A 25,842-nucleotide genomic window follows, 5' to 3' on the forward strand; every position below is an offset into this window, starting at 1 on the left:
AATGCTACAGGCTTGGGGCAGAGCGGCTGGAAAGCAGCCCAGTGGAAAACGATATGGTGGTGTGGTGGACAGCAGTCTGAACATGAGCCATCAGTGAGCTCAGGTGTCCTAGAAGGTCAGCTGCATCCTGGCCTGTATCAAAACCGGCATATCCAGCAGGAGTATGGAAGTGACTGTGCCCCTGTACTCAGCCCTGGTGAGGCCATACCTTGAGTTCTGTGTTCAGTCTGGGTGCCACAGTGTAGAAAAGACATCGAAGTCCTGGAGTGTGTCCAGAGAAGGGCAATGAGGCCGGTGAGGGGTTTGGAGGGCATGTCATATGAGGAGCAGCTGAGGGAGCTGGGATTGTCTAGTCTGGAGAACAGAAGGCTAAGGGGAGATACAGCTCTGTACAACTACCTGGAAGGAAGCTGTAGTGAGGCTGGTGTCCATCTCTTCTCCCAAGTAACTAGCAATGGGATGAGAGGAGATAGATTAAGGTTGCGCCAGGGAAGGTTTAGATTGGGCAATAGGAAAAAAAAAATTACTGACAAAGTGGTGAGGTGCTGGAACAGGCTGCCCAGGGAGGTGGTGGAGTTGCCATCCCTGGAGGTGTTCAAGAAGCTGTAGATGTGGTGCTTCAGGATGTAGTTTAGTGGTCACGGTAGTTGGGTTGCAGTTGGACTTGATGATCTTAAAGGTCTTTTCCAACTGTAATGATTCTATCATTCTCTGATTCCATGATTCTGTGAGCTGTTTCTTCAGTCCACAAGGGAGATTCTCCTCAGGATGGGCACTTCAGCGGTTTCTCGGGCCCCAGAATTGACCCTACCATCACTCAGAGCAGACCTGGGACGCCGCTGGGACAGGCTGGTCCAGGGGCTTCTTCTTGGCCTCAGTTTAGTTGCCCAGGCCAGCCGGCCACCTCTGCGCAGCACTCACGTTTTCCTGCGAGCGGCTGCCGGAGAGGCAGCAGCCTGCGATGGCGGCCGGAGGAACAAAAGGCGCGCCGCGGGTATCTGCGTGAGGTCCGGTTGAGCCGTGCTGCGGTGCGCGCACCTGCCTGAGGCCCACCCGAGCCGCGGCGGGCGGACTACCTTTCCCGGCATGCCCCTGGGCGCCTCGGGGCGGTGCGAGGGGTGGGGTAGGGCAGGGCAGGGCGCCGCTGTGGGAGACATAATATGGGCGTCTGAAGCCGGGGTGAAGGTAGGGATGGGTTGGGTTGTTGTGGTTTGTGTTTGGCTTGTGTGGCGAGGTTGGTCCAAAGTACTGGGTGGGTTGTGCCCAGTTCTGCCGGCAGTGGAGGGCCGGGGGATCGGGGCGGGGGCCGGGTACTCCGCCCCGCTGCCTGCCGGGGGCTGGCTGCTCGTGGCCCGGCGCCTCTCACCTCCTCTCCCGTGCAGTCAGCTGTAGGAGCCGCGACGAGGGAGGCTGAGCTAAGCCCGCCCCGCCGGACGTGGCCCCGGTAGCTGAGCAAGAGCCGGCGGGCGGTGAGGGGACAGAACAGGGACATGGCGGAGACCGGCTCCGTGCACGCCACCAGGTTCGAGGCGGCCGTGAAGGTGATCCAGAGCCTACCCAAAAATGGTAAGTGCGGCCTGGGGGACGGCACGGAGGAATGCCGGTGGCATCGGCGCAGGGCTCGGCCGCCCAGCTGGCACTTGCGAGGTGGACAGGGCCCGGGGACGGAGAGGCCCTTCTGCCGGCGGCCCCTTTCTCCGGGCGAGCGGTCCCCGGGCAGGGGCGATGGTGCGGCCCGCTGTGCAGGTCAGGCCGGGGCAGTAGAGCCTCCCGCCCTCGCGCGCCCCGGGCCTGTCGTCTGCCAGCAGACAGCAGCTGAAGATCCGCTCGGAGGCCTCGATCTTAGTCCTACCGTCTGCTCGTGCTGAGGAAATGCCTGTTCGGGGGCTTCCGAGCCCAGGATAGAAGTTCCCCAGAGAGTCGTCCGGAGGAGGGGATTTAGGGGGCCCGTCAGCGCCCCTCGGTGCCGGAATGCAGGGAAAGGGTTTCTGCATCCCTGAGAACCCTGATTTGACAGCTTCAGAGCTGTTACCTTGAGTTTCCTCTACTGTGTTAGCAGGATGGGAAAGTGAAAGAAACCAGAACGTATGGGGTTTTTTTGACTGGTGTAATAAAAATAATTGGTTATTACGTGCATGGTTGAATCTGGTATAAATAAAATTAGATTTGTTGAAGTATGAAGATAAAGGTCACTGTGAACTTCTAGTGACAAGAATTGAACCTCAAAGTATTTGATTGAAGGGATTGGTTTTGGATCTTCCCCACCAGTCACTACAGCTTTTTATTTGTGTTTTTCACTTCTGTGACAGTGTGTTCCGCAAAAGAAGAGAAAACTGGGAAATGCAGTGAAGCTGTTACTGAAAGTGCTGTCAAATACACAAAGTAAACAAAAACGCTGTGGAAGGCTGTGTTTTGGGTTTGTGGTGTTTGGAGGTTTTTTTATTGTTTTGGGTTTTTTTAAGTTCTGGAGTCTTTCAGGACTTGCGACATACTTTGTTTACTGTACCGTTAAACTGAGTGAAAGGACTTTGGCTTTGTTATGGATTACTTTTTTTTTTTTTAATTGTAATTGTGGAGCCTGGTTTTAGGAGTAGTAAAGGTTATAGTCCCTTAAGTTCAATCTGGAACTTGCTTTTAGTAAAGTAAATATTGTCAGTGGTGCTGGTTCATGGTACATGAAGTGAAGTGCTCCATTGACTTAAACTGTACTCGTGTGACTTCAGGCTGTAACAAACTTCAGGCTATTTTCTCACAGAAATATTAAGCTTGTAAAATACACTTTAATGTTCTTGATTACAATTTAATTGTATTTTTAAATGCTTTCACCAGGTTCATTCCAGCCAACAAATGAAATGATGCTCAAGTTCTATAGCTTTTATAAGCAAGCAACCCAAGGACCGTGTAACATTCCACGACCTGGATTTTGGGATCCAATTGGTAGATATAAATGGTAACTTTTCATGAGTTGTTGTGTTTTGGTTTTGTTTTATTCTTGGAATAGAGAAATCTAGAAGAGTGGCACTTGGAGAAAGTATTAAGTGAGATTATTTCTCTGTGAAAAACATTCACAACCTTTGCTTGAATTAATTTTCTGTTTTGTGTTCCAGCTTTTTAGCTCAGATAATTTGTAACTTCTCAGAGTTGCAGGTGAAAACATTCCCTCAGGTTCTGCAGGTGGGCAGGCTTTTCTTGGGCAAGCACCATCATGGTACCTCTGCAATGTTTACACCTGAGTTGTAGAACAAAACTGTAGGTGCTCTGCAGAATGAGTGATGTGGATGAGCGTCTGGAATTCTTCATTCTCAAGTTTTCATGTCTGATGTGAGCCTGAAGTAATTAAGTGCTCACTGATAGCCATTGATACAGCTTCAAGCTCTAGGGGAGAGATCTGGTTTGTCTTTCTGGTTTGTCTGCTCAGTGGCAGAGCTTCCTACTGTCTCTGTTTTCCTCATGTTGGCAAGACTTCCTATTGACCAATTGCTAAGATCTGTTTGAAGAGCCATGTGAATGCTTTGCTTATTACATTTTGATAATTCTTTGTCCTGAAGAACAGCTATTGACTGCTGCCTGGTCACGATCATCTTGGGATCTGTAAAATTATTCCTTTGAATTTTTTTTTCTTCCCTCCTTCCTCCCCAGTCTCTCCAAGTCAGGGTGAAGGGGATGGCTTTGCAGAGGACTAGGGCAGTGAGCTTCCATGCATCTGGTTGGTTGTGGCTGAAATGTGAGCCACCAACCTTTGGGGTTTTGCTGTAAGGGGGACAAAGGCTCTGGCAAAATGATGGGACAGTGTCAAAGTGCAAGACTGAGTAAGGAAATATTTTATTCCATTCTGTGTTCTGACAGATTCCTTGTGCAGTATGGGTAAATATAATTGGATTTTCCTGTCTTGCAGAGTTGGAGTAGAGGAATTTTTTTTGGGTGATAAGTGGCTGCTGTGGTTAAACTATTTGCCTACTAGACTGATGTGTCTAGTTGCTAAACTTGAGAAGAACAGATTTCTCTTGTAGCCTGTTCTAACTTGCTGACAACTTTTTAAGTGCCGGCTGAAGTGTCTGTGCCTGCTCTTTTTCTGTACCAGAGGGTCTCAGAAAATTCACTTAATCAAAAGGGAAATGTGTTTCCCTTACCTGGGCTTGTTAACAGCTTACCAGGTAGAAGATCACAGCTGGTCAGTGAGGGACTCTTCAATTCTCAGGCTGTTCAGTTTGTGCCACTGTGGGATTATCCTAGTAAAATAGCCATTGGACTTGGAAAAAAAAAACAAAACACAGAAACAAAGTTGTGAATTGTTGTTGCCTTTTATTTGTATCAGAGCCTTATGTAACTGACCTACTTAAGGCCAGGCTGAAAAAATCCAGTAGGCCCTGAAGATACAGACCATGTATTCGGCTTTCTTTCCTAGGGATGCTTGGAGTGCCTTGGGAGACATGTCCAGAGAAGAAGCCATGATAGCCTATGTTGAAGAAATGAAAAAGGTAACTTTACTTAATGATTGAAAGAGATCTTCTAGAACAAATGCTGGAAATAAATTAGGGCATATGAGAAGGTTTTTGCTGACTAATACTATCAAAGCCTCAAATGAGTTACTCCCTATGTGAACTGTTAATTTCAGCATATTTGGTCCATGAGGAGAAGAAAATTACGTAGTTCTTTCCAAAGCTATAGAATTGGGGTCGCTTTCAGAGAAAAGTGAGCATTCTAGCTGCTGGGAAGCTTCAATGACAGCGCTAAAGAAACTGAAGTATTGAAATCATCATAAGAGGGGCAGTGGTGAAAACACTGGAACTTAAAGTACAAAAGAAAAGCTGATTTACTGCAAACAGCCTCGGTTCTCTAGAGAGGAGAGGTAAGTGATCTTTATCTTGGCAAGGAAAAAACAACCCTCCAGAGGGACTTCAGAGGCAAGAGTCTCATTCTCATGACTGCAGACATGAAGATAATTAAGTCTGTAAACTTAATCATCTTTGAGGTTTTTCTTTTTTAAAGTAATCTGAATTTTCTGTGCTTATGAAAATATTCCTTGTATATTATAGTTGCAGTCAATAGATTTGCGTCATTTGGGCTGTCTTTTTTGGAGTATGTGTAAAACTTGTGACCGGTCATAGTTGCTATATTAAACAGGTGTTGCAGCATCAGCTGAAATAAGCACTTAAAGTTTCTTATCTTTTATTAACTACCTCTGTTCACTGCAGTTCTTCCACTGAAGTTGTTCTATTTACTGTCAATCTGGATAAAAGTATAATTGTAATCTATTATCATAAAAGATTAGCATAAAAATGTCTGTTTCAGGGAGTTCTACTCTGAATACTTCTCTTTCTCATATACCACTATCTTCATACTGAATACTTAAGAAGTTTAATGATTGATCTAACAAAAACTTTTACTGGGCACAGAGCTGGAGTCTGAATACTGTTCTTTCTCCTGCCTGTAATTTTGGTAATTTAGTTCCTGCTGGTACTACTGGAATTGATTTAAAATGAAAAATAAACAACTCCAGAAAATGCAGAAGGCCAAATATTATTAATTTGGTAAAAAAAAAAAAGTCTCACAAAATATTAATTCATTTTGAATGGGTACCACAAGATTTAGTGCTTCACTTCAAATCTCAGATTCCAAAGATGTTAGTGCTACAGTAGAGTATCTTTTCATTTTCATTTTGCTAGCTGGTTTGGTCAAGACACTAAAACTAAGTGAAATGGTTTTGTTCTTAAAACAAACCAACCAACCCCCAAAAAACCAAAAACCCTAGTAAGCATTGACCCTGATGAAGCACAAATATTCTGCCTCTATACAGATTGCGTGTAGGGACTGAAGAGCAAATGACTTCTTGCCTTGCTCAGCTTTGAAACTGAGGAATCTGTTTACCCTGCTTTGATGCTGTTTCAGCTCTCACATTTGAAATAATAGCTTCAGCTTTTCCAGCCCAATTGATTCTACTTGAAATGTCAATGGAAGTGCATTTCAGCTGGGTCTGCTGGGTTGTTCTATCAGCACATACTGCACTAATCCTTATGGTGTTACTCTGGGCATTCTGCTGTTGCTGCATGGGTGTCCAGGTCTAAGAGGGCAAAAAAAACCTCTTGTCTGCTGGATTGTGTAAGATTTCCCTATCCCCCCTGCCCTGGGGCATGTCCCTAGGATTGAAATGTTGATTTTGGGCTATGTGTGCATCAGAAAAGCCTGTCACAAGATACTTTTATAGTAAACTTGTTAGGTGATAAATTTTTTTTTTCCCTTTCATGTGATAGCCTTGAAAATCACATCTGTAGAGGAGTGTCTCTATGTCAGGTCTTGAGAGTTGCTGGTGGTGGGACATAACCAAAGATGTCTTTAGTCTTAGCTAAGATTAATCTGACCTCAGGAGCATTTTGTCTAAGGTTAATTTATCTTCCAAGCAACATTTCTGAAATCTTACATTACAATACTATTTAAAGTGATTTATTTATACTTCAGATACATTGTTTTGTTTGATATCAGAAACGAGTGATACCTTAGGATACATAAGTGTTAACAGTGTGGTGTTAACAAGAGTCTTTGCATATGAGTTGTCTAATATCCAAAGAAAGCAGTAATTCAGGGTACTTAATAACTTATCTTGCACTTCCCAGTTTTAAGATTGCATGTTATGCTTAGTGGCTAATAAAAGTAAGCAATTGATTTTGCTTGTGGAAATAATTGCTCTTTTCTTCCTCATCTTAAAGCAAGCAATTTGCAAAACTCTTAACAGAAATAAAATTCTAAGAATTGCTCTTAGTTGCAGAGTATATTGAGGTCTGTTTAAAGCAGTTATGTGCAGCTGCTATAGAAATGCACGTATGGAAGTTTACAGTGCAGAGGTAAATCCATAGCAAACACAAGCGTTATTCTAGCATAGGTTTCTTGGATCACTCAATGCTATTGAAGTTAAAAAATAATAAATAGTAATTAAAAAAAACCCCAACAAACAAAAACAAATCACAAAAGCATCCTGTCTCTGGTTCACATCCAGCTCTGTATCTGAGTGTGGAGCACCTCTCTTACAAATATGGAATGAATTACATGCACTGAATAGGTCAGAGAAGTGGCAGTGAAATTGCAGTTTGGTTGTTGTCTCTTGGTATCGCTGATTGCCTTGGTACCTGCTAGCTTGCCTGCAGCTTCTGCTTTGTGAAGTAATGCTGTAGCTTTTGCTTCTGCTACTGTGTGATGTGCTTGGTGCTTTAGAGCAATGTGCTTTGTGGCAACTTGTACCCTTATCTGTTGTTTTCTTAGTGTTCTTCTGTTCAGCCTATGTAGCTGTTAGTTAGCTTTTGTCTGAGCCTTTTCCTATAGCTGTGGCTTCTTTGAAAAAAAAAAAAAAAAAAAAGGATAAAGGAGGAACAAAGCTGTCAGCAAAAAGTTTAGTTGAAAGGACTTAGACTGGAATGGGACAATGATATGGTATGTTTTTAAATAAAAGTTATTGAATTTCTTCTGTTTAGATTTAAGGTTTTGCTCTTTTATCAGATGCTCGAAGGTATTGGTTTTGTAATTTCAAGTGAAAACATATTTCTCAAAAGATGAGCTCCTAATTATTTCCAGGGCAAGATTTAGTTCTAGTTTGCTCTTTTGAGCAAGTCTTTGCACTGTCCTTGTTTTGCTATATTCTGTCCATTTCATTTGGGTTCAGATGGGACCCTGTATGGTTACTTATCTGCTCAACATTGCATTGAAGATGGCAGGTTTGACAGATAGAAAGAAAAAAGCCTTTCAGTTTCATATTCTGTGTGGTAAGACTTTAACTAACTTGCATCAGATAACAGCAATCTAGGGAACTTTGAGCTGGCTTAGTTGGAAGTTGCTGAAATAATAGATTCCAAAGTCTTGTAATACTGTGCTAAAGCAGTCCTTTAGTGGTGGCAAATACATTACCTCTCCCATCTTCTTCTTACCTAAAATATGTTAGTACAGCCAGTTAAGGTTCTTGTTGGGTAAATTTGGTTTATATTTTCTTTTAATTAAAAAAAAGTCCAAATAACTCATTAAGTGACTCACTGAAGTGTTACTGAGTTTTACAATGACCAGCACTTTCTAAAATCAGTTGAAATGAGTGACTGATGGAAATGCTGTTTGATAAGATGCTTCATATTTTGGCTTTGTGCAGATTCTTGAGAGCATGCCAATGACGGACAAAGTGGAAGAGTTACTGCAAGTGATAGGCCCATTCTATGAAATAGTAGAAGATAAAAAGAACAGAGGATCTGACCTAACCTCAGGTTCGGACACATAACTTCCTTTGTACTACTAATCATTACAGCTCCATGTTTTGGGGGGCTTGTATAAAAGTGATTTTTTTTTTTAAAGCTAAACGTTGCATCTTTCTGTTCATTCTCTTTACCGTATGGCAGTTCAAATGGAGAAAGTCTCTAAGTATTTGGAAGGTAGGAATAATAAACTATGTGTAAGTCCATCTTTTCCATTGTTTTGGTGCTGTAGTAACTTCCTGCTAGCACTTGAGACTTCTGGGCTTGCCACTTCATTAAGGCTGGATTTTGGGCTCCTTTGCATTTGAGGTACAATACAATGTTAGACCCAGGAAGCTGCATATTTAGTCCTTGCCTACAGACTTTTTGAGCTGCTGAAAAATGGAAAGTATATAAAACAAATAACTCCCCCACCCAAATCTAGTTTCTGCCTTTTCAAAGATTAAAAAGAACAACTTGAAAAAAAGAAAAAGAGATATTTGAAATGTTTACTGCTGTGTCCTGCTGTAGCCATGTATTCAGTTTGCTAATCCACAGATGGTAATCCAGCTCTGTCAGCTCTAATCTAAAATTTAAAGGGGGAGAAAAAGAATAAAAAACCCTGCCCCAGACTCAATCTGTGCTTTTTTCTAGTTTCTGTAGTACATACAGATTCTAAGACAGGCTTGTGAAACTTTCAAGTTAAGTTTTCTGAGGCTGAAGTTCATGAAGGGAATATCTATTTAAACATTTTTAAATCCCTGACAAGTGGCAAACCTAGTGGTGTCATAGCTGCATAAAAATCAGTGTGGTTTTTTTTTAATTATTTTTTTATTAATTTGGTAGTGCCATTGTGACAATGTTTTGAAAAGCACAGTTATGTTATAGGTAATGTCTTCAAAAGATTGTAATGTAAGGCTTACAGTTGTTTAAATATATCTTGAAGTTGCAGTTAAGTTTTGCTCTGTTGCATTTCAATTTCTGAAACCATTTTAAAACCATCGCACAAATTAATTGGTTTAATGTGTTTTAAGAAATAAGGGTCAACTGGTTAAGTTTCCTTTCGTGTGTGGCTTTTTTCCTCCAGATACTTTAAAGAACCATAGTTTTGATTTTTGGTTTTGGTGTCAAGTCTCAGAGAAACAGAAGTAATTTTTCAGAGGTTTTGAGGAAAGGTAGAAGTTTAAGTGATCATTTTTTAAATCTGTGTGACATTTTTCTCAACTAAAATTGAGTATGCTCCATGGCTGGGATTTAATGAGCTTGCCTGACAGCTGGATTGATGGGCAAGATTAGAGGAGTATCAGTAGATTCAGGTCAGTGATCTGTGTAATAAGGATTTACTTGGACTTGGTGTCTATGGCACAGTGCCAAAAGCCATTTCTTAAAGTGACTTAACTAGGCAGAGAATCACTGCAGTTAAGCCACACCTATATCAATAACAAATTCAGCCTACTGTTTTTTTTAAGATGCAGCTGAACGCAAGGCAGTGTAAGTAAAACAGCACAGCAGATTTCAGCTTTATCTTGTGCCGTTGGTGGTGCAATAAACCTGATGTCATCACTCTTATAGTTTTAAAGGTGCATGTTTCATTTATGCCACAAATGAATGAAAACAGAATTTTCACAAAGTCTGTATGTTAGAACTTTACCATTGCATTTAAGGCTTTGAAACCATTTCTTCATCACTCTTGCCACTTTCACCTATTAAAAGTGAAGCTGGAAATAATTATTGTTTGCAGTACAGGTCTCAGTATTTCCCAGAAGCATGAAAGCACAAACACGTTCAGTCTCCCAGATACACACTGAAGATAGGACTAATCTGCCCATGTCTGTGTTTAAGATGGTGCAAATATTGGTGACAATACTGTCAAAAGTTGACACATACTTATGTTTTAATCATGCATGTTCTTCCAGTCTTCTTTCTTCTCCAGCCCCCAAGCCCCTATCCTCTTTAGGTGCTCTTGCAGGAGATTGTTTTCTCATGGGCACACAATCGGTATGTTCTGGAAATAGGGGCCCTTCACTTGAGTCTTTGACTTCATACAGTATGCCTACATCTTCTCTCCCACTCTGTTTTGAGTTTGCTTTCCAGTTTTCTTCCATCAGATTTTAACTGTATGAAGATTACTACCCAATTGTTTAAGAATTGTGTGCCACTTAAAATCAAGGGTGTTCTTGAGTTAGTGAAAGATTGACTGGAAGTTCAGTGCACATTGGTTGTGGCTGGTGTATCATCCCCAGCAGACTGGCCTCAACAGATGTGGAGCCTTTTAGAAATTAATTTCTACTCCTTGTGGTTTCTTTGGAAAAGTTAAATACAAGTTAAATACTGTCTTCCTGAATCAAGAGAGCTTGTGGCTGTCATTAATAAAGAACACTGAAGCATTAAAGTGACTTAATATCTACTAGACAACTAGGACAACCTAGCTGGGTCCATGGGTTATAAATACCCAGACTTGGATGTATTGGTAAAGAAAGCAAAATCAAGAATTCCCTTTAGTAGGCTGAGCAGATCTGAGGGGTATTTAAAAAAATGTGTAACCTGGGTAGTGTTTTGAAAGCTTACCCTGCAGTGGTGTGAGAAGCTTAGGTTCTCTGGAAAGTTCAGGCAGTAGTCTTTGACAGGTATGAAGTACTTTTGTACTGAGGAAATTACTGACAAATGATTTTCAGGTACATAAAATACTAACCATTAAAGAAGGGAGTAGGCTCTTAGCTGTCATAGTACTGCAGAAGAGAGTGGGTAACTGTTGTTGTATTACAGAAGGACTCTTGCTTACAGCTGCTGGAAGAGTAAAGGGAAGACTGTCAGGTAAAGTGGGAGAGGTGCTTTAGAAGACCAGCCTTTCAATTTTTCACACTTGCTATAAATGCAGAAGAAATCTGATGTCCAAGCCAGTGCTAAAAAGACAACCTTCAAAGTACCACTGCTCAGTGGACTGGAAATTTTCCAAATGAGCACTCAAACCTTATTGTTATGTTATACCTGAAGAAGCTAAAGGTGGGCTCGAATTGGCACCCTACTGGTGTGAAACTGGGTGAAAATATCAAAGGTTTCAGAGCCAGCTCCTCCTTCTCTGTATGTTTGTGCATGTTTTCTTTTTTTCTGAATGTGAGTAAATCCAAGGTGGGGGATAGGGGACACAAGAAAATTCCTACCTGACAGCTCTGCACTAAGTTATCTCAACAAGTAAGCAAAGTATTTGGGAATTATTTACAAGTTCTTCAGCAGAGTATTCCTGTGTACAATTTCTGCTTTGTAACAGAAAATTTTACAATCCTACTAAATAAAGATGACCCTTCAACCCTGTGCTGAGTAGTAGTACACTTTGTGAAGACTAAGTTGTGCCCCCAGTACTGACAAGATATATGCTGCAGAGGCTGTGGAAAGTTTCAGCGCCTATAGCACTCCAACTTTGTCATCCTCATGAGTGTTCCTCTCCTGAAAACTCTGTTCCCAGCTGTATTGTGACTGTACCAGGTGAAGCCCTGTTGAAGCAAGGTGACTCCTGTTGGTGTATTTGTTGGCTCCGGGCAATGCTGATTGCTGTGCACCATGTTTGCACTGGCAGCCCACTCAGGGCACTGCTTCAGGGGCAGCTGGTGTGAATGCCAGGAGCTGACCTGGCTTAACGGCAGGTTTGGCTAGTCAACATTTTGCTTAGTGTCTTTCTGCAGTGGATGTGGGAGCTAGGTGTAAAAGAAGACAACCACTGAGGTCTGTGTGCTTTTAGAACAAATATGTGTAAACACTTCTGTTTCAAAGGCAAAGGTAGTGTGGAATAAGGTTGGTAGTAGTGCAGGTAGTCTTGGACAGGAAGATTGCATTTGAAGAAGTTGAGACTGTTATTAATTAGGACTTTCAGATAGAAACACAGCTGATACTGGATTTTAGCAGTGCTTTGGTAGATTGCATATGATAAGATGTTACAATAGTTTTGTCAAAGAATATCTCATGTTCTTATTTTCAACATCTTGGCTTCTTAGTGGAGTATTTGGTAGCTCACTCTTTCTGCTTGTATGTGAAACACCCTCTGCTTTTTGGTGAAACACCCTCTCTTTGATTCATGAGCTCTCTTTCTCCTTTGTTTGATTTCAGATGTCCTTGCTAACTGATTTAATTTCTTCTCTTTCTTCCTCACTAGGATTTTTAAGGGACTCAATGGCTGTGAATCTTCTTAGTGCTCTGTTACTCTGAAGTAGCTGTGCTTCAGTAGGATATGGGTGGCAGCACCCCAGCTAGGAAGTGTATTAAGGCAGGAGAGGGTGAGAGAGATTTTGAAACTTCTGTCCTTTGAACTTCTTCCCTAGTTTCCAATGGTAAATTAACAGCTACAATTAAGGTTACAGATTACATTCAGGGAGACTTTTGTGAAATTTACCATACAAACACTTTTGTTAATATCTCAGTAGTGTAATAGCTTACCTTCAGAAGCATATAGAACTTTCTCTGCAGCATTTGCTGCGGATGGGATTATGGTAGTATTAAGGGCTGGGCTAGCAGGTGCCAAAGTCAGCAGGGAGTCTCAATGAGATGTGGATGAGTGTCTCAGCAAGTTGTGGCTTGTCGTGTTGCAATATATGCCTGCTTCATGCTTTCCAATTAAATCTGAGCCTACTTTGTGACTTGACTTCAAACTGATGCTTTTATGCCAGTGCCATCTAACAGTGTTGGAAATTGGGGCAGAACATCAGATAACCTCAAGCCTGAAGATACCAACAGCTCCTCTCATACAGAGCCATACAGAATGTATCACCACAGGGTGAGCAGCAGGGTATCCTAGTGTGAAAATCTAAGAATCAAAGTAGAGTGAGCTAAGAGAAGCTTTCTTCCATGAAAAGAAAAGCCTGTCTGGATTCTGTCTTATGCTGGATTGAGTCAGCAGTAACAGGTTTCATGCATAATTGCTTGTTGGACCTGGATTTTTTTTTTTTCCTCCAGGCAGGCAACAGTTGACTGTAAAAGGAAAATAAGTTGCCAAAAGCTCTTCAGGTTTTGAGGATTCAGCAAATGCACACACTTGCTATAAAATGTCAGTGGTTTACATTTTAGAGGTCTCACTTGTAGTTAAGATCTTTTGATGAGAGAACTGCAATCTGAATTCCTCACAGATCTATTCTACAAAAACAAGCTACAAAAAAGGAGTAGTAAACAGAGGTATGGGAAGCAGGGGTAGAACAGATGTAGGTAGTCATATCTTGATTGCTCTCAGAAAAGTGCCTGGTAGGCACGGGCTGGTGTTGAATGCATCACTTTGTTGTCATAAAAATAATTACTTCAATTATAGCCTTTAAAATATATGGAAAAACCACCTGTGAGGGGTGTGTTTAATATGGACATTGTAGATGGCTGTTCAGCTGGCCAGCTTGGAGTGAGTGGAAGGAGCATATGAGCTTAATGTTACTTCCCATTTTTTGTTTTGTGGGGTGGTGGGCAAAACAATTCTTGATTCAGGATACAATGCTAGACTGGAGTTTCTGGGCTATAGGTGGCTTAGCCACATGGCTTTCTGTTGCTTTCAAGCTTAATTCCATTTTCCCTGTGGAGTTCTGAGCTCACTATGTTCATATTTCATATTTTCTGGGACAAAACTACAGAGTGTCATGCTCCTTTCTGCTTGCTATGTGAAATTAAAGTTCCAAATGTTAACCGTAACTCTTCCATGCAGAAGAGGGCTTAACGTGTCCTGCTTGTTCATCCTGAGGGAAGTAGTAGCTCACACACACAGAATGATAGGGGTTGGAAGGGACCTCTGGAGATTATCTAGTCCAGCACCCAACCAGGTGTGGGGACATCCTGGATTCTGAAATGATCTTACTGTTCTTGCAGGTTAGTGTAAATACCTATGAAGGAGCTGTGCTGTGTTCATTCTCATGTATGATTGTTGGCTAAGGTGCTGACAGTAAGTCGGCCTTGCTGTGTGCTTGGTGGTCCTGTACTGTAGATGTCTGGTGGCCTTCATAAAATAGTCTGCCAGTGTGGGCAGGTTGTCTCTCCTAGCAGAAGGCCCAGGGGTGACAGGAAGAAATGTGCCTAAGTCAACCCCAGGACTTGATAACCGTATTTATATGGAAAGTATTCTGAAAATTCAAGGGAACAGGTACTGATGAGATGGATGGAGATGAGAACCTGTATGGACACTGAAAAGAAAAAAGTCCAGGACTGACTGGTCACTAATCCTGATACCATACTTGCTATTTACTATAAATGTCTAAGAAGCTGCTACTGCCTCTGTTCTGATGCACAAACTATTGTTTAGATCTTTATAAATGGTAAATAAAGACATGGATATTGTTGATTGAATTGTTTTTTGAAATACAGCAGCATCTCTTCGAGTGTGGCAGCTTGAAGGGCACTTGAGTAGAGAGAGGAATGCTGAGAAAACACGGTTACAGTCTTTTTGAAGATACTAAAAGCAAAAAGGAGGAGAGGCTTCTTTTTCCCCATGATAGCAAACTTCAGGAAGACTAAATCACTAAAAAAGGAAAACCTGTCTAGGGGAAGATCTGGTTTCCACAACCTGTGTGGTTAGGTAATGCATTTTTCAGAGGATGTGCATTTAATGCATGTAAAATTGATAAACCAGCAGTAGTTCAAGTAAGAAACTGTGTATTTTTCTGTTTCTGTTGTTGACAGACCTTTCTGAAATCTCTATTTGTGATGGCAGCTGGTTTGAGTATTGCAGAACAGATGTTACAGGGCAGACTGGGCCCCTTGAAATTTTCTTTGTAGTGGGCTGTATTACAAAAAAAAAAAAGAGGGAAATGAGGGTATAGAAACTCTTGTTCTTCTAGTTGGAGAGCTTATTGCTTCCAGATGCTTACATAGCCTTTTCTCACTGCAATCACTTCTTGCAGTCTTGGGATACACGAGTTTCAAAAAGGAGGTGGAGGTTTGTGTAACTAAGTGTGTTAGAAATGGCACAATGTGCTTGCATAAACTTGTAATTGAGGCAGGGAGCCTGCTTGGATCAGTAACAAGTATGAACCATCAGGCTGTGATGCCAGAAAACAATTCTAGTTACCTGGTTTTCAAAACAATTTTATACAGCCTATAGGCTTCTAAGACTGAATTTTGACAGAGTTGGAACCTAGTTAAAGGTGTATGGGAAGATCCCTATATGAGGTAGGTCAGGGAAAGAATCTTGTCGTGGGTGAGATTTTGCTGCTATTGAGCAGATAATAAAGTGATGTTGTTTTACAAAAGCTCAGAATTTTTGTTAAATGGTAGAGTGTGCAGCTACTGTTTGATGTGATTCACCTCCTGTTGTTGACTAATTCCTGGGCCCTGGTACCTGCAAAGAGTGAGAGGCTATTGGACTTGTGTGAGGATACTGTGTTGTGCTGAGCCAACCGTAGGTACAGCTCCAGCAGTGCATGCTGGCATTGTATAAGAATGGTGTGCCTGCTCAGAGAACCCAAAATAGAAAGCATTTGAGAACAGCCTGCTAGGCTGGGCTTGCTCTGTAAAATGACCTTTGAGCTGGGGCAGATCCACAGAGGATTGAAGCTCATAACTCCCATCTGGGTAACAAATTGCCTTGAAATATGTAGGGAGTTAGAAATCAAATACATATTTTTGAGAAACTTGGTCCTGTTGTACAGATCATTGAGAAGAGTTATAGGGTTGTGTTTTAAATATATTTAGAATTGCTCTTAGGAAGTCTCTTAATAGAGCTGACACAAGAAGATAAACAGCTTGTGGAGAAGACAGAAGCTTGTGGAGAGGCTGTGTCTGTTCTTCACATCCTTTCCATCTCATCTCATGGTTTTTGTTAAATCCTTCTTCCTTCTGTTTGCCTGTTGTTGCTGTTACACAGCTCTTACTATATAGCTTTAAAACCAAGACCAGACCAAAGCAACAACAGAAAACAAAACACACAAAAAAACCCCAGTCCAGACATTTTCAGTAGAACATAACCCCCTTTACAGCTGCAGAGCAGAACAGCTTTGATGTAGGAAACTGCCACAAATCTCAGTTTGTTATAGGTGGCAAGATGAAAATAATAAATCGAGAGGGATTCTCCAATATCTAAATGAGGGCAACAGAAAAAGCTACTAACGTTTTGTCTGCAGTTGTGAGTGAACAGAATGAGGGAATGGGGGAATGCTTGGCTCTTATATTTCATATCAAAAGTTATGTTCCTCAGGGAATAGGCACTAACCTACTAACAAGGACTGTAGAAATCGCTACTAGTTGGCTCTGTTCAGTTTTTAACCTTATCACCCCCAGTATTGGGCATCATTGGTAGTTTCTTAGCAGATACTTAGAGTAACAAGGAAGGTGGATCAGCAAGCCGTGGTTTTACTGTGTAGAGGAAGCAATTGTGGATGGACCTGGTGAAAGAAGCAATGTGAGGGTTCTGAGGAAAAGCACACCATTAGTGTGGTGTTTCAGGTGGCCAGAGTGTTCTTCAGGGTTGGCAACAAAGCAGTGCCTCTTTGTAGTCTACAGGAGCACTGTTGCTTAGAAGGACTCTGGAAGAAATGTGATCCTGGTGGATGTCAGTTACTCATGTGTCCCCACATCATGACACCGTTAATCTGCTACTGCTGACATTTTTTCTGGGTTCCACGTTTTTATTTAAATACATGCAATGTATCACTTAGAAGTTTCTCCAAATGAATAATATTATGGAAATAAAGTGAAGAGACAACATGCTTGAATATTCAGAGACTTGCCCTTCAAAAAGGAAAGAGGTATATCTTCAGAAAAAAAGCTTACAGCATAGCTGGAGCTCTCTATAAATACCTTTGGTAGGGTGAGGAGCTTTACACTTTTAATTTGCCTTCCTTCACCATTAATGTTCCTCCTAGACTTGTCTTTCCTGTTTACTCCCACGAGTGGGTAGGGCACATGGATGATTGTGCCCCTGCTCCCCCTTTTGTTTTAAAGGGAGGGGTGATGCCTGCCTTGCCATGCCAGGGGAGCCTGTGTCTGTGCTTAATGATCATGTTGTGAGAATGTAACTGCTACCTTACCTCCTCACACTGTTTCTCAGAAAAACACCTCAAGAACTAGATTTCACAATAAGTGAAACATGCTTATGAGAAATAAACTGGAAATATGTTGGGATTTTTCTTATTTCCTGGGAGAGAAGTGGTGTTCTTCAGCAAGAAGAAAATGAGCATGTGATTGCTTTTACTTTTGTAGTTTACAAGGGAAGCAATAGCTTTTCAAGTTCTCCTTTAAAGAAGCAGGGTTTAAGTCTTCAGATGAAAGTTGTATTAAATCAATCCAAAACTGTGATGCAGGATGCTCACACTTTCACCTTGCAGTAAAACTAAGATGGACTGGCTATTTAACACTTCCATTATTTCTGTGTAGAAAGTCAAGTTACTTTGCCTTTTTTTCCATTTTTTTTTTTAAGCATTATGGATAAGCTTTGAAACTAGAGGAATGTGGAAAGGCTCTTCATTGCAAGATTAAAAGCAGAAACCCCTTAGCACTAAATTGCCACTCAGTAAGGAAAGTAGAGGAGCTGGTTTGGCAACTCCTGTATAACTGGATGTTATTTTGCTGTTTAATGTTAAGCCTCACTGTAAGAATTAATCTTTCATGGTCCTGACAAGGGAATGTGGAAATTAGGCTGGCTTCAGCCTTGAAGTCAACATGTAAAATGTGCAAGTCTCTCACAGGAACTGTCCCCTCTTTATACCTTAATCTGTCCTAATACAGGAAGCTGAAATGATCATCAGGATGTATTGAAGCTTTTTTTTTTTTTTCTTTTTTTAAAACTGAATGTCCTAGAATTGTCCCTTAAATTCTCCCCATCAAAATTTAACTTAAATCTTTACCTTGCAATTTTCTATGCAGTCAGAGTAAATTATTGGTGGTTCTTAAAGTGATCAAAGATGTGGATAACAAGAAACGAGCAGTTAATTTGTTTTAAGATTATTATTTTGTTGCTATTTGTGTAATTGGGCCTGCAAACAAATGCACAGTGTATTTAGTTCAGCATGGGTTTCACTGAAATCAGAATTTATTTCTGTATGCCCTATGCCAGGTGAAGATCTGTATAAACTTGAATCTTACTACGTTTTGCATCTGCTTAAATAGCTGCAGCAGAACATGCATGGGCTGTTGTGATTCTGTGATTTACCTTTTATGTGAGAGTTTTGTTGCTCACATAATTGAATAGAACATTTGCCTATTGATCTGAGTGCAGTTTGGAAGCATTTTTAGCCCTAAAGGGAACTTCTAGCCAACGCTGACTTCTGAGTTTAAAAGAATGTGGCCACATTGCTCCTAGATAAAAAGTTACTGCAGCTATACCCTAAGGAGGAATAGTAGAGTCCTGATCTGAAACTTAGCAGTGAAAGTGGTCTGCTACCTCTTTCCAGTAGGCTTCCTCAGAGACACTGAGGATCTCTTTGCCACTAGTCAGGTGAGCCACAAAAGAGAAACATTAAACCAATTAAGGAAAAGCTCACAGAAAGGAAGCAGCATTTGGTATGCCTTCTCATATGGAAATACTTTTGAAGAACCATGAGGAGTAGTTTAAAGGAGGAGGGTGTAGGTTTTTTTTCTTTCAACACACTTATTTTCCTCTTTGAATTTTTTCCCAGGCCTTAGCAATGTCATGAATTCCACTCCAAATATAAAGGCTGTGAATGGAAAAGCTGAAAGTAGTGATAGTGGAGCAGAATCAGAAGAAGAAGGGCTTCGTGAAGAGGAAGAAAAAGAACTGCGGCTAAATGAAAAGGGTATGTTTTCTGTCCTTTCCAAAGTAATTCTTTGGCAGAAAATCCCAAAGCATTAGGAATGCTGAGCTTCTTCAGGAGAATGAGATGCAAATCCAGATGGATGCATGTGTGAAAAATGGCAGTGCCTCAGCCTGTGTTACAAGATTCAGAACTAGTACTAATTGATGAGCTATGAAATGCAATTTCTGACTCGGCTAGAAAGTTCTGTCAGTAGGTTAGCTAAAAGTCTATATCCTGTATTGGTTTGGGTTTTGTTGCCAGTGCTGTTTGTAAGAGCTATGAATGGCTGTGTGGGTGGTAACAGAATTTAAAATAAGTTTTTCTTCAGAGAAAATAAACTAGAACTTTCAGTGAGATTTCTTTAAGGGGCCCACAAAGAGCTTTGAGCAATACCAGCATCAAGTGAAAGTCAAATCGAATTATTTAGAATTCTCTACAGATTATTTTCCTCCAAGCACATTAGGATTATTATTTAATTTATCAGGGAGACCTACTTTGGATTTGCTTACTTAGGCTTTAAGTATCATTTGCTCTTTATGAAAATTAAATTGTTTATGCTTCTTACAAGAACAGTGCAATCCCTGGGGATGTCAATCTAGGAGCATGTATAGATTGTCTTCTGGAGGTGTATTGTATATACAATTTGTTAGGAAGTTAGGTACTTGAAGAAATATCTTTTGTGCTATTAGGTGCCCAGCTTTCTGTCTGCAAAGTTTTCCTGTTCTTTTACAGACTACAAGAATGTGAAACCAGACTCAGCAGCTGCTAAGGATTTGGAAAGCATTGTTACCAATGGCTACTGCAAGGACAGCTTTATCCCAGAGATGCAGAATGACATCCAGACCAAATCTGCCCTGAATGGCTTGAACCTCGAGGAAGAGGAAATAAGGAAAACAGAGCAAAGCCTAGGAACAGCTAATAACAGTGCTCACCAAGGTATTGTCCTTGCAAGACCATGTTTTCATTTGCATGTTTTTCATGGAAAGCTTAATGCTGGGATTCAGAGACTAGCAGCGATGCCTTTCAATTGTAGAAATCCAGAGAAAGAATACTCCAAAAACTAACCAGATTTACTACTAGTTTAAATAAGGCTTTCTTTAGGATCTTCCAGAGAAAGAGAGATGGATTCAGAGACAGAGCAGCCCCAAACCTACAGAAATACAATTTCCTTTTAAAATCATCACAGTACTTCTGCAAATACTGTTTGCCTTTCAAAGCTCATTTGTAGTAAAATGAAAGGCACTAATATCTTACTTGTCTTTCTCAAAGGCTTAACATATAAATGCCACTTCTGGAACTGATGGCTAAATACATAATTTTAAAACTAACATAACTTTAGGCAAAACTGCTTTATACCGAGCTTAGGAAAGAGAATGGAATGGACATGCTGCAATGAAAATGATAACTCAGGATGCAGAAATGCCAATAGGAGGTGTAATTTTACCATTAATTAAAGTTTTATGTAATTCCTTTACTAATTAATCCTCTTCACTGAAAGTCTAACTTTAGGACGACAGTCGTAGGTAAAAGGGGCATGAGTTGAAGCTCTCCTAGACATTTTACCTCATTGCTTTTACCAAGGCTGGCTCACACTTACAAAGCCTGTGTTTCTCTCCTTTGCGTGCAGCTGCAAACGATGGGAATACCGAAGAGGTATCACCAACTCAGCACTTAACCAGTGATTCTGACAGTGAAGTTTATTGTGACTCCATGGAGCAACTTGGACTAGAAGAGGTAGTGTTACCATTCCTAGGTGTATTTTGAAACTGGTATGCTTATTTTTTAAATGGCTTCCTATCTATCAGGTGAACCTAGAGGTGCAAAGGGGGATGAAGTAGCTCATGCATACATTTATCCTGTTTGGACTATCAGGTTTTGTTCTTTTTATTTTCAGTCTGTTAGAAACTTGGTTACTACTGATCTAAAAGGCTTGAAGTTTTTGCTCTCGGAATTTGTGAGGGGAAGGTAATCAAAACCAACAATACACAGAAACAGCTGTCAAAGCCAACAGTAAAAAAGAAACTAAGGGTTGTGTCCACAAATGAGTTTAGTCTCATAATGTACGTAGGGACCAGAATCCAGCTGTCCTAAGAAGCAGGGAATGTCTTTGTAACAATGAGCTTTTTGGATGCTCTTTCTGGCCTGATGAATCCTGCATCTGCCTGTTAGAATAAAGAAAGAGTGGCCTGTAGGCCAGAGCCTGGAAGTGGCCTAGGTTTAAGAACATGGGAGATGGCAATGATTTCTGGGTTCTCTTGTACTCTTTTCAGCTGTAGTGTACATCTCTGACTTTCATATAAAAGGTGGGCACCAGCTGTGCTGGCTTAGTTTTGACTGGTTTGTGCCCTTCCTCATCATATTAGCTGTAGTCTTAGTTGACTACTGGTTGACTAACTAGTTGACTTTGTGGACTAACTGTAGACATAGTTGACTTTCAGAGGTCTGGTTTTGGTGTGATTTTTGTGGCTTACACTCAAAACTCCTAGTTTCCTTTTTCTGGGGAAGAACATGTATGAATGATGCATGGCATCAGGAAGACCAGTAAACTCTTTAATATTGCATCTTTCTCTTACCTGACTGTTTCCTGAGGATCTAGAGAATTCCTTTTAGCAAATTAAAATTTTACCCAGTAATGAAGCATGTTGGGAAAGGTGATTTGGTAGAAGTGCTGCCAGCTGTCTTACCTAGGTGATTTCCCAGTCATCTTATGTATCCTTACAGCTTGTTTGGAATTCTGTAATTGGAGTGGGTAGATAATTTGTTAGTTTCCCAACTTGCATGACTAAAGTTCCAGTTTTTGAGCAAAATAACAAAAGTTCAGATGTGTGTAAATAAATACACAAGTAGAACTACAGATGAATCAATTCAAAATAGAAGAGAAATAAATTTAAAGACTTAAATGCAGCTTTTTATTGGAAAAGATGTAGCAAACACCCTGTCCTTCAGTTCTGATGAGACAGGTTTATGAGCTACTTGATAAATGGGATTTTGGCAACTGTTTCCATTTCTTTGCCCCTTTTGTTTTGCTTTTTCTTTCTTTGGCTTTTTGATGGAGTTATTTTTCAGGTAGCTGAGGTCCCCACTCTGCTTCAGCATATACTTGTGTGAGTGCTTGGCCTTGCACTGACAAAGGATTACTTGAACCACCTTCAGGCAGTTTAAATTCTGTTGCAGAAAATGTAATTGTGACCTGACCAACATACATTATTCGTTTTTAGTTTCTTCTTAAACTATTGCAGATTTGGAGTGACAAATTGGTGGAACACTCTGCCTTTCTTTTGTTTGGTGAGGGATACAGGGTGCAGCCAAGCTGTTTGGAACAGACTGATGATAAGCTGTGAGCGAGTGCTGCCTACTTAAGAGCGCTGACGGCACGTGGCAGGGTGGCTCACATCCAAGTTAGGATCCCACTTCATTCTCTAGGAAGCAAAGCCAATGATACAGGGGAAAAATGAGTTTTCAGATCCTAATTTACTATTTTAGTGATTACTGAGTGTTACTGTATCTTGGAGGTGTCTGGAGTAACTCCAAGTGTTATCACTGTTTGGAGAATATTTACCTCAAATGCCTTCTGATTCTGAAAAGGACATTTAGACAATAGCAAGCACGTTGGACAGGGAAACAACTGTTCCTCTTAAAATCTTAATTCTGGGCAACCTATTTTCTTAAAGTGGAAGAAGAGATGATGATGCTTCCTTTTTATTGCTTAACTCCCAACATTTGACAGAGTTTAATTGCTTGCTAATGTTAATTTGTAGCCCTCGGAGATCATCACGTCAGCTAAAGCATCTTTAAAGCCTTCATCCTGTGTCTTGGATGTAGATCACAGTCTCCCCTTAGAAAGCACAGATTTACCCAGGCCTGCTTGCTTGACTTATGAGAATCTCCAACCTGGAAATACTGTAGAGGGAGCAGCTCAAGAAGAAGGTGAAGTCAAGTGTGGAGGAGAAGATGGCAAAGCCAGCAGTGGAGGCCCTCACAAAGAGAAGAAAGGTGGAGAAAAAGCAGATTTCTACAGTGTCAGAAGAGGGAGAGGTACTGTGCACACTGCTTTTGTGTTCCCCACCCTGGCTGCCATAAGTCACTGGTGCCTGAGAAGCACTTGCCAGCATTGTCCAGTGAGAAAGTCATGCTGTGTAGTGCTTCTGTCCTTCACAACAGAAATAGCTAACAAGATCTAATGACAATGGGTGGCAATCAGGTTTATCTTCAAAGTATTTATTTCATTCATAGTAAGTATTACAAAAAGGTTTTCTTGTGTTTTGGGGATCCTATACTAAGCACATTGGCTGCTTCTGGTTTGGCCTATCTTAAACTCCAGCTGCTATTGTGGGACCCGTCTGTGGTGTTCAAAACCTGTCTGTGCACGAGAGGCTTCTGCACAAGTTGCATACTTACTTTTAATTGCATATGCATTTATACCTCTGTGGTGTCTTACTTGAAACTATGGAACACCTTGGAGAGGTGGCACATTGGTTTTTATACAGTTATGAATGTTAGCCACACCTCTGAGTGATTCTGACCTAGGGCAGGCCACACAGGAACATGTCTGGACAGGTTTTGAAAGTCTGCAGAGAAAGAGACTCTCTGGGCAGCCTCTTCCAGTGTTCCAGCACCTTCACAGCAAAGATTTTCCTGGCACTGAGGTAGAACTTCCTGTGTTCCAACTTGTATCTGTTGCCCCTTGCCTGTCAGTGGGCACCACTGAAAAGAGATTGGCTCCATCTTCTTGATAGCCCCCCTTCAGATGCTTATTAACATTGATAAGATCCCCTCTTGCTTTTCTCTTCTTCAGGCTAACCAGCCCCAGGTCTCTCAGCCTTTCCTCATCAGACAGATGTCTCCAGTCCCTTAATCATCCTTGTAGCTTCCAAGGACTCTCTCCAGTAGTTCCCTGTCTCTCTTGCATGGAGTAGCCCAGAGCTGGACAGAATGGTCTCATGAGAGCAGAGTAGAGGGGGAGGAGAACCTCCTTCGACCTGCTGAGCGCACTCTTCTTAAATGCACCCTGTGAGACAGATCTGACTTGCTTTTTTTTGCTCTGCTGCTGAACTTGACTGAATGTGAATTAATTTTTGCTAAATGTTTATACACTCTTAGGACCTTGAATGATAATGCACAGGCTTCAGGAAAGAGATGAGCTGCAGCAACCTCACAGTGGTTTGAACTGTCTGAACACAGCCTAGGATTAGGAGCATCACACTCAGTTTGGGAGGGGGAAAACTGAGTTGTTAAAAGCAAGCATTTTCACTGGAACTGGTGGCCCATTCTGTGGTTTGTGGATCTATTTTTCTTTTTTTTTTCCTCCCTCAAAACAGGGCACAGGCTTCAGCCTCTAGGAGACGGTTCCCAAGGTGGCCAGATGGGTAGTGGAGGGGATGGAGAGCGCTGGGGAGCAGACAGAATACCCCGGGGTAGCCTCAATGAACAGATTGCAGTAGTGCTGATGCGGTTGCAAGAAGACATGCAGAACGTCCTGCAGAGGCTGCACGTGCTGGAGGTGGCTACAGCATCACAGGTATTGTTAAATGAAGTGATTTGATTGTTTTTATTATGTTTCCTTGGATATTTTATGCTTTTTCAGATGAAAATTACAGACAATAATTCCTGAAACTAAAGACACTGCAGTTATCTTCTGTAGTTTATTTCAACTTCTTAGTGGTACCTACCCTCAGGAGCACAACTGAGGACTCTTGCACATTAGTGAACCGTGCTCTAGAAATTCAAAATTACACATTTCAACCTAGAAATTAACCATCTAATTTTACAGATTTCTGATCAGACTAACCTTAGCCATAGTTAATGTTAGTAATTTGTGATCCTAGATGATTTCTTCATCAGCAGATCTCAAAGTATTTTCAAAGAAAGTAAGAAATTAATCTAAATCTTCCAGACTGAAAATGTTTGCAGGCAGATCTTGTGATCCCATTTTTCAGTTAGCAGAAGACTGATTCTTTTCCCACAGAGTAATCTTAGAATTTCACATCACATACACAAGACAGGCAAAAAATCTTGAGCAAGTGTGGCTACTTACTTCTTTCTGTCTATTCAAGAGAATAGAATATGCCTTGAATATAGTTTAACCAGCAAACTAAAATCCTTTGGTTTTGTTTCAATTGCTGATATATTTTGATCTACCTAAGAGTGAGAGAGCTGTACAAGCAGTATCCTGTGGGATGCACATACTCTAAGGCAGCTAGAGAAAAGGATTTATTGCAGACCATGATGTTGCTCTGTCACAGCAGTCTTTGTTTGTATTTAAAGGCAAAATCTGCAACAGAACAGTCAAATTCTGAATCTGCCTCCTCTGCCAAGGTAAAATACTGGTTTTTTTTCTATTTGTATAATGCAGTGTGAATGGTGAAGGGAGATGATATTAATATTTTATATCTAGCTCTTACTGGTGCTTTTATCCAGCTCTTAGTGCATGCAAGTCTCTCCCGTGACTAGGAGATAAAAAAATAATCTGTCTGAAGAAGTTACTGGATTAATTTTTATTTTCTTTTTCTGTTTTATGAGCATTTGAAGTGCCTGAGGAGCATACCTGGGTTATTTGATGTGTACACAGGTTACTGACTAGAATTTGTTTGTTTTCCTTAGAAACCATCATGGTGGCTCTTTGAAATTTCTCCTGGAATTTTAGCCTTTGCTCTTGTATGGCCATTTATTGCCCAGTGGCTGGTGCATGTGTATCTCCAAAGGAAGAGAAGGTAAAGGGTGTGCATTTGCTATTTCCTCTGTTTCTTCTCTTCAAACCAATACATGGTTTATCACCTTAAATAGGACACAAAACATTGCCTCCATGCATCAGAAGAACACAAGGGTATGCTCTCAATAAGGCTTTGACAGTGTAGCTGAAACATCAGGTCAAAATCCACATGGGGTGCTTGATGAGAATTGCTTTGATAAATCCTGTTTCTGAGTTTTTT

The 25,842-nt window shown here is 41.1% G+C and overlaps 1 protein-coding gene across 1 annotated transcript; it reads left to right on the forward strand.

Moving 5' to 3' along the window:
- Nucleotides 1–1,478: 1,478 nt before the first annotated feature.
- Nucleotides 1,479–25,627, forward strand: ACBD5 (acyl-CoA binding domain containing 5). The gene is made up of 12 exons (XM_054390005.1): nucleotides 1,479–1,566; nucleotides 2,830–2,950; nucleotides 4,406–4,478; nucleotides 8,126–8,237; nucleotides 8,370–8,402; nucleotides 18,776–18,913; nucleotides 19,646–19,849; nucleotides 20,541–20,647; nucleotides 22,681–22,948; nucleotides 24,232–24,431; nucleotides 25,178–25,222; nucleotides 25,514–25,627. Exons 1-12 carry the CDS (start codon nucleotides 1,491–1,493, stop codon nucleotides 25,625–25,627), a joined length of 1,491 nt encoding a protein of 496 aa, XP_054245980.1. The 5' UTR covers nucleotides 1,479–1,490.
- Nucleotides 25,628–25,842: the final 215 nt, after the last annotated feature.

Source organism: Indicator indicator, chromosome 20 (assembly GCF_027791375.1).
Source record: "Indicator indicator isolate 239-I01 chromosome 20, UM_Iind_1.1, whole genome shotgun sequence".
NCBI classification, from domain to species: domain Eukaryota; kingdom Metazoa; phylum Chordata; class Aves; order Piciformes; family Indicatoridae; genus Indicator; species Indicator indicator.

Coding starts and splice junctions, on each gene's coding strand:
- ACBD5 (XM_054390005.1), top strand. CDS start 1,491: ATGGCGGAGACCGGCTCCGTGCACGCCACCAGGTTCGAGGCGGCCGTG. Junction 2,951..4,405: donor CCAATTGGTAGATATAAATG/GTAACTTTTCAT, acceptor TTTCTTTCCTAG/GGATGCTTGGAGTGCCTTGG. Junction 8,238..8,369: donor AGGATCTGACCTAACCTCAG/GTTCGGACACAT, acceptor ACCGTATGGCAG/TTCAAATGGAGAAAGTCTCT.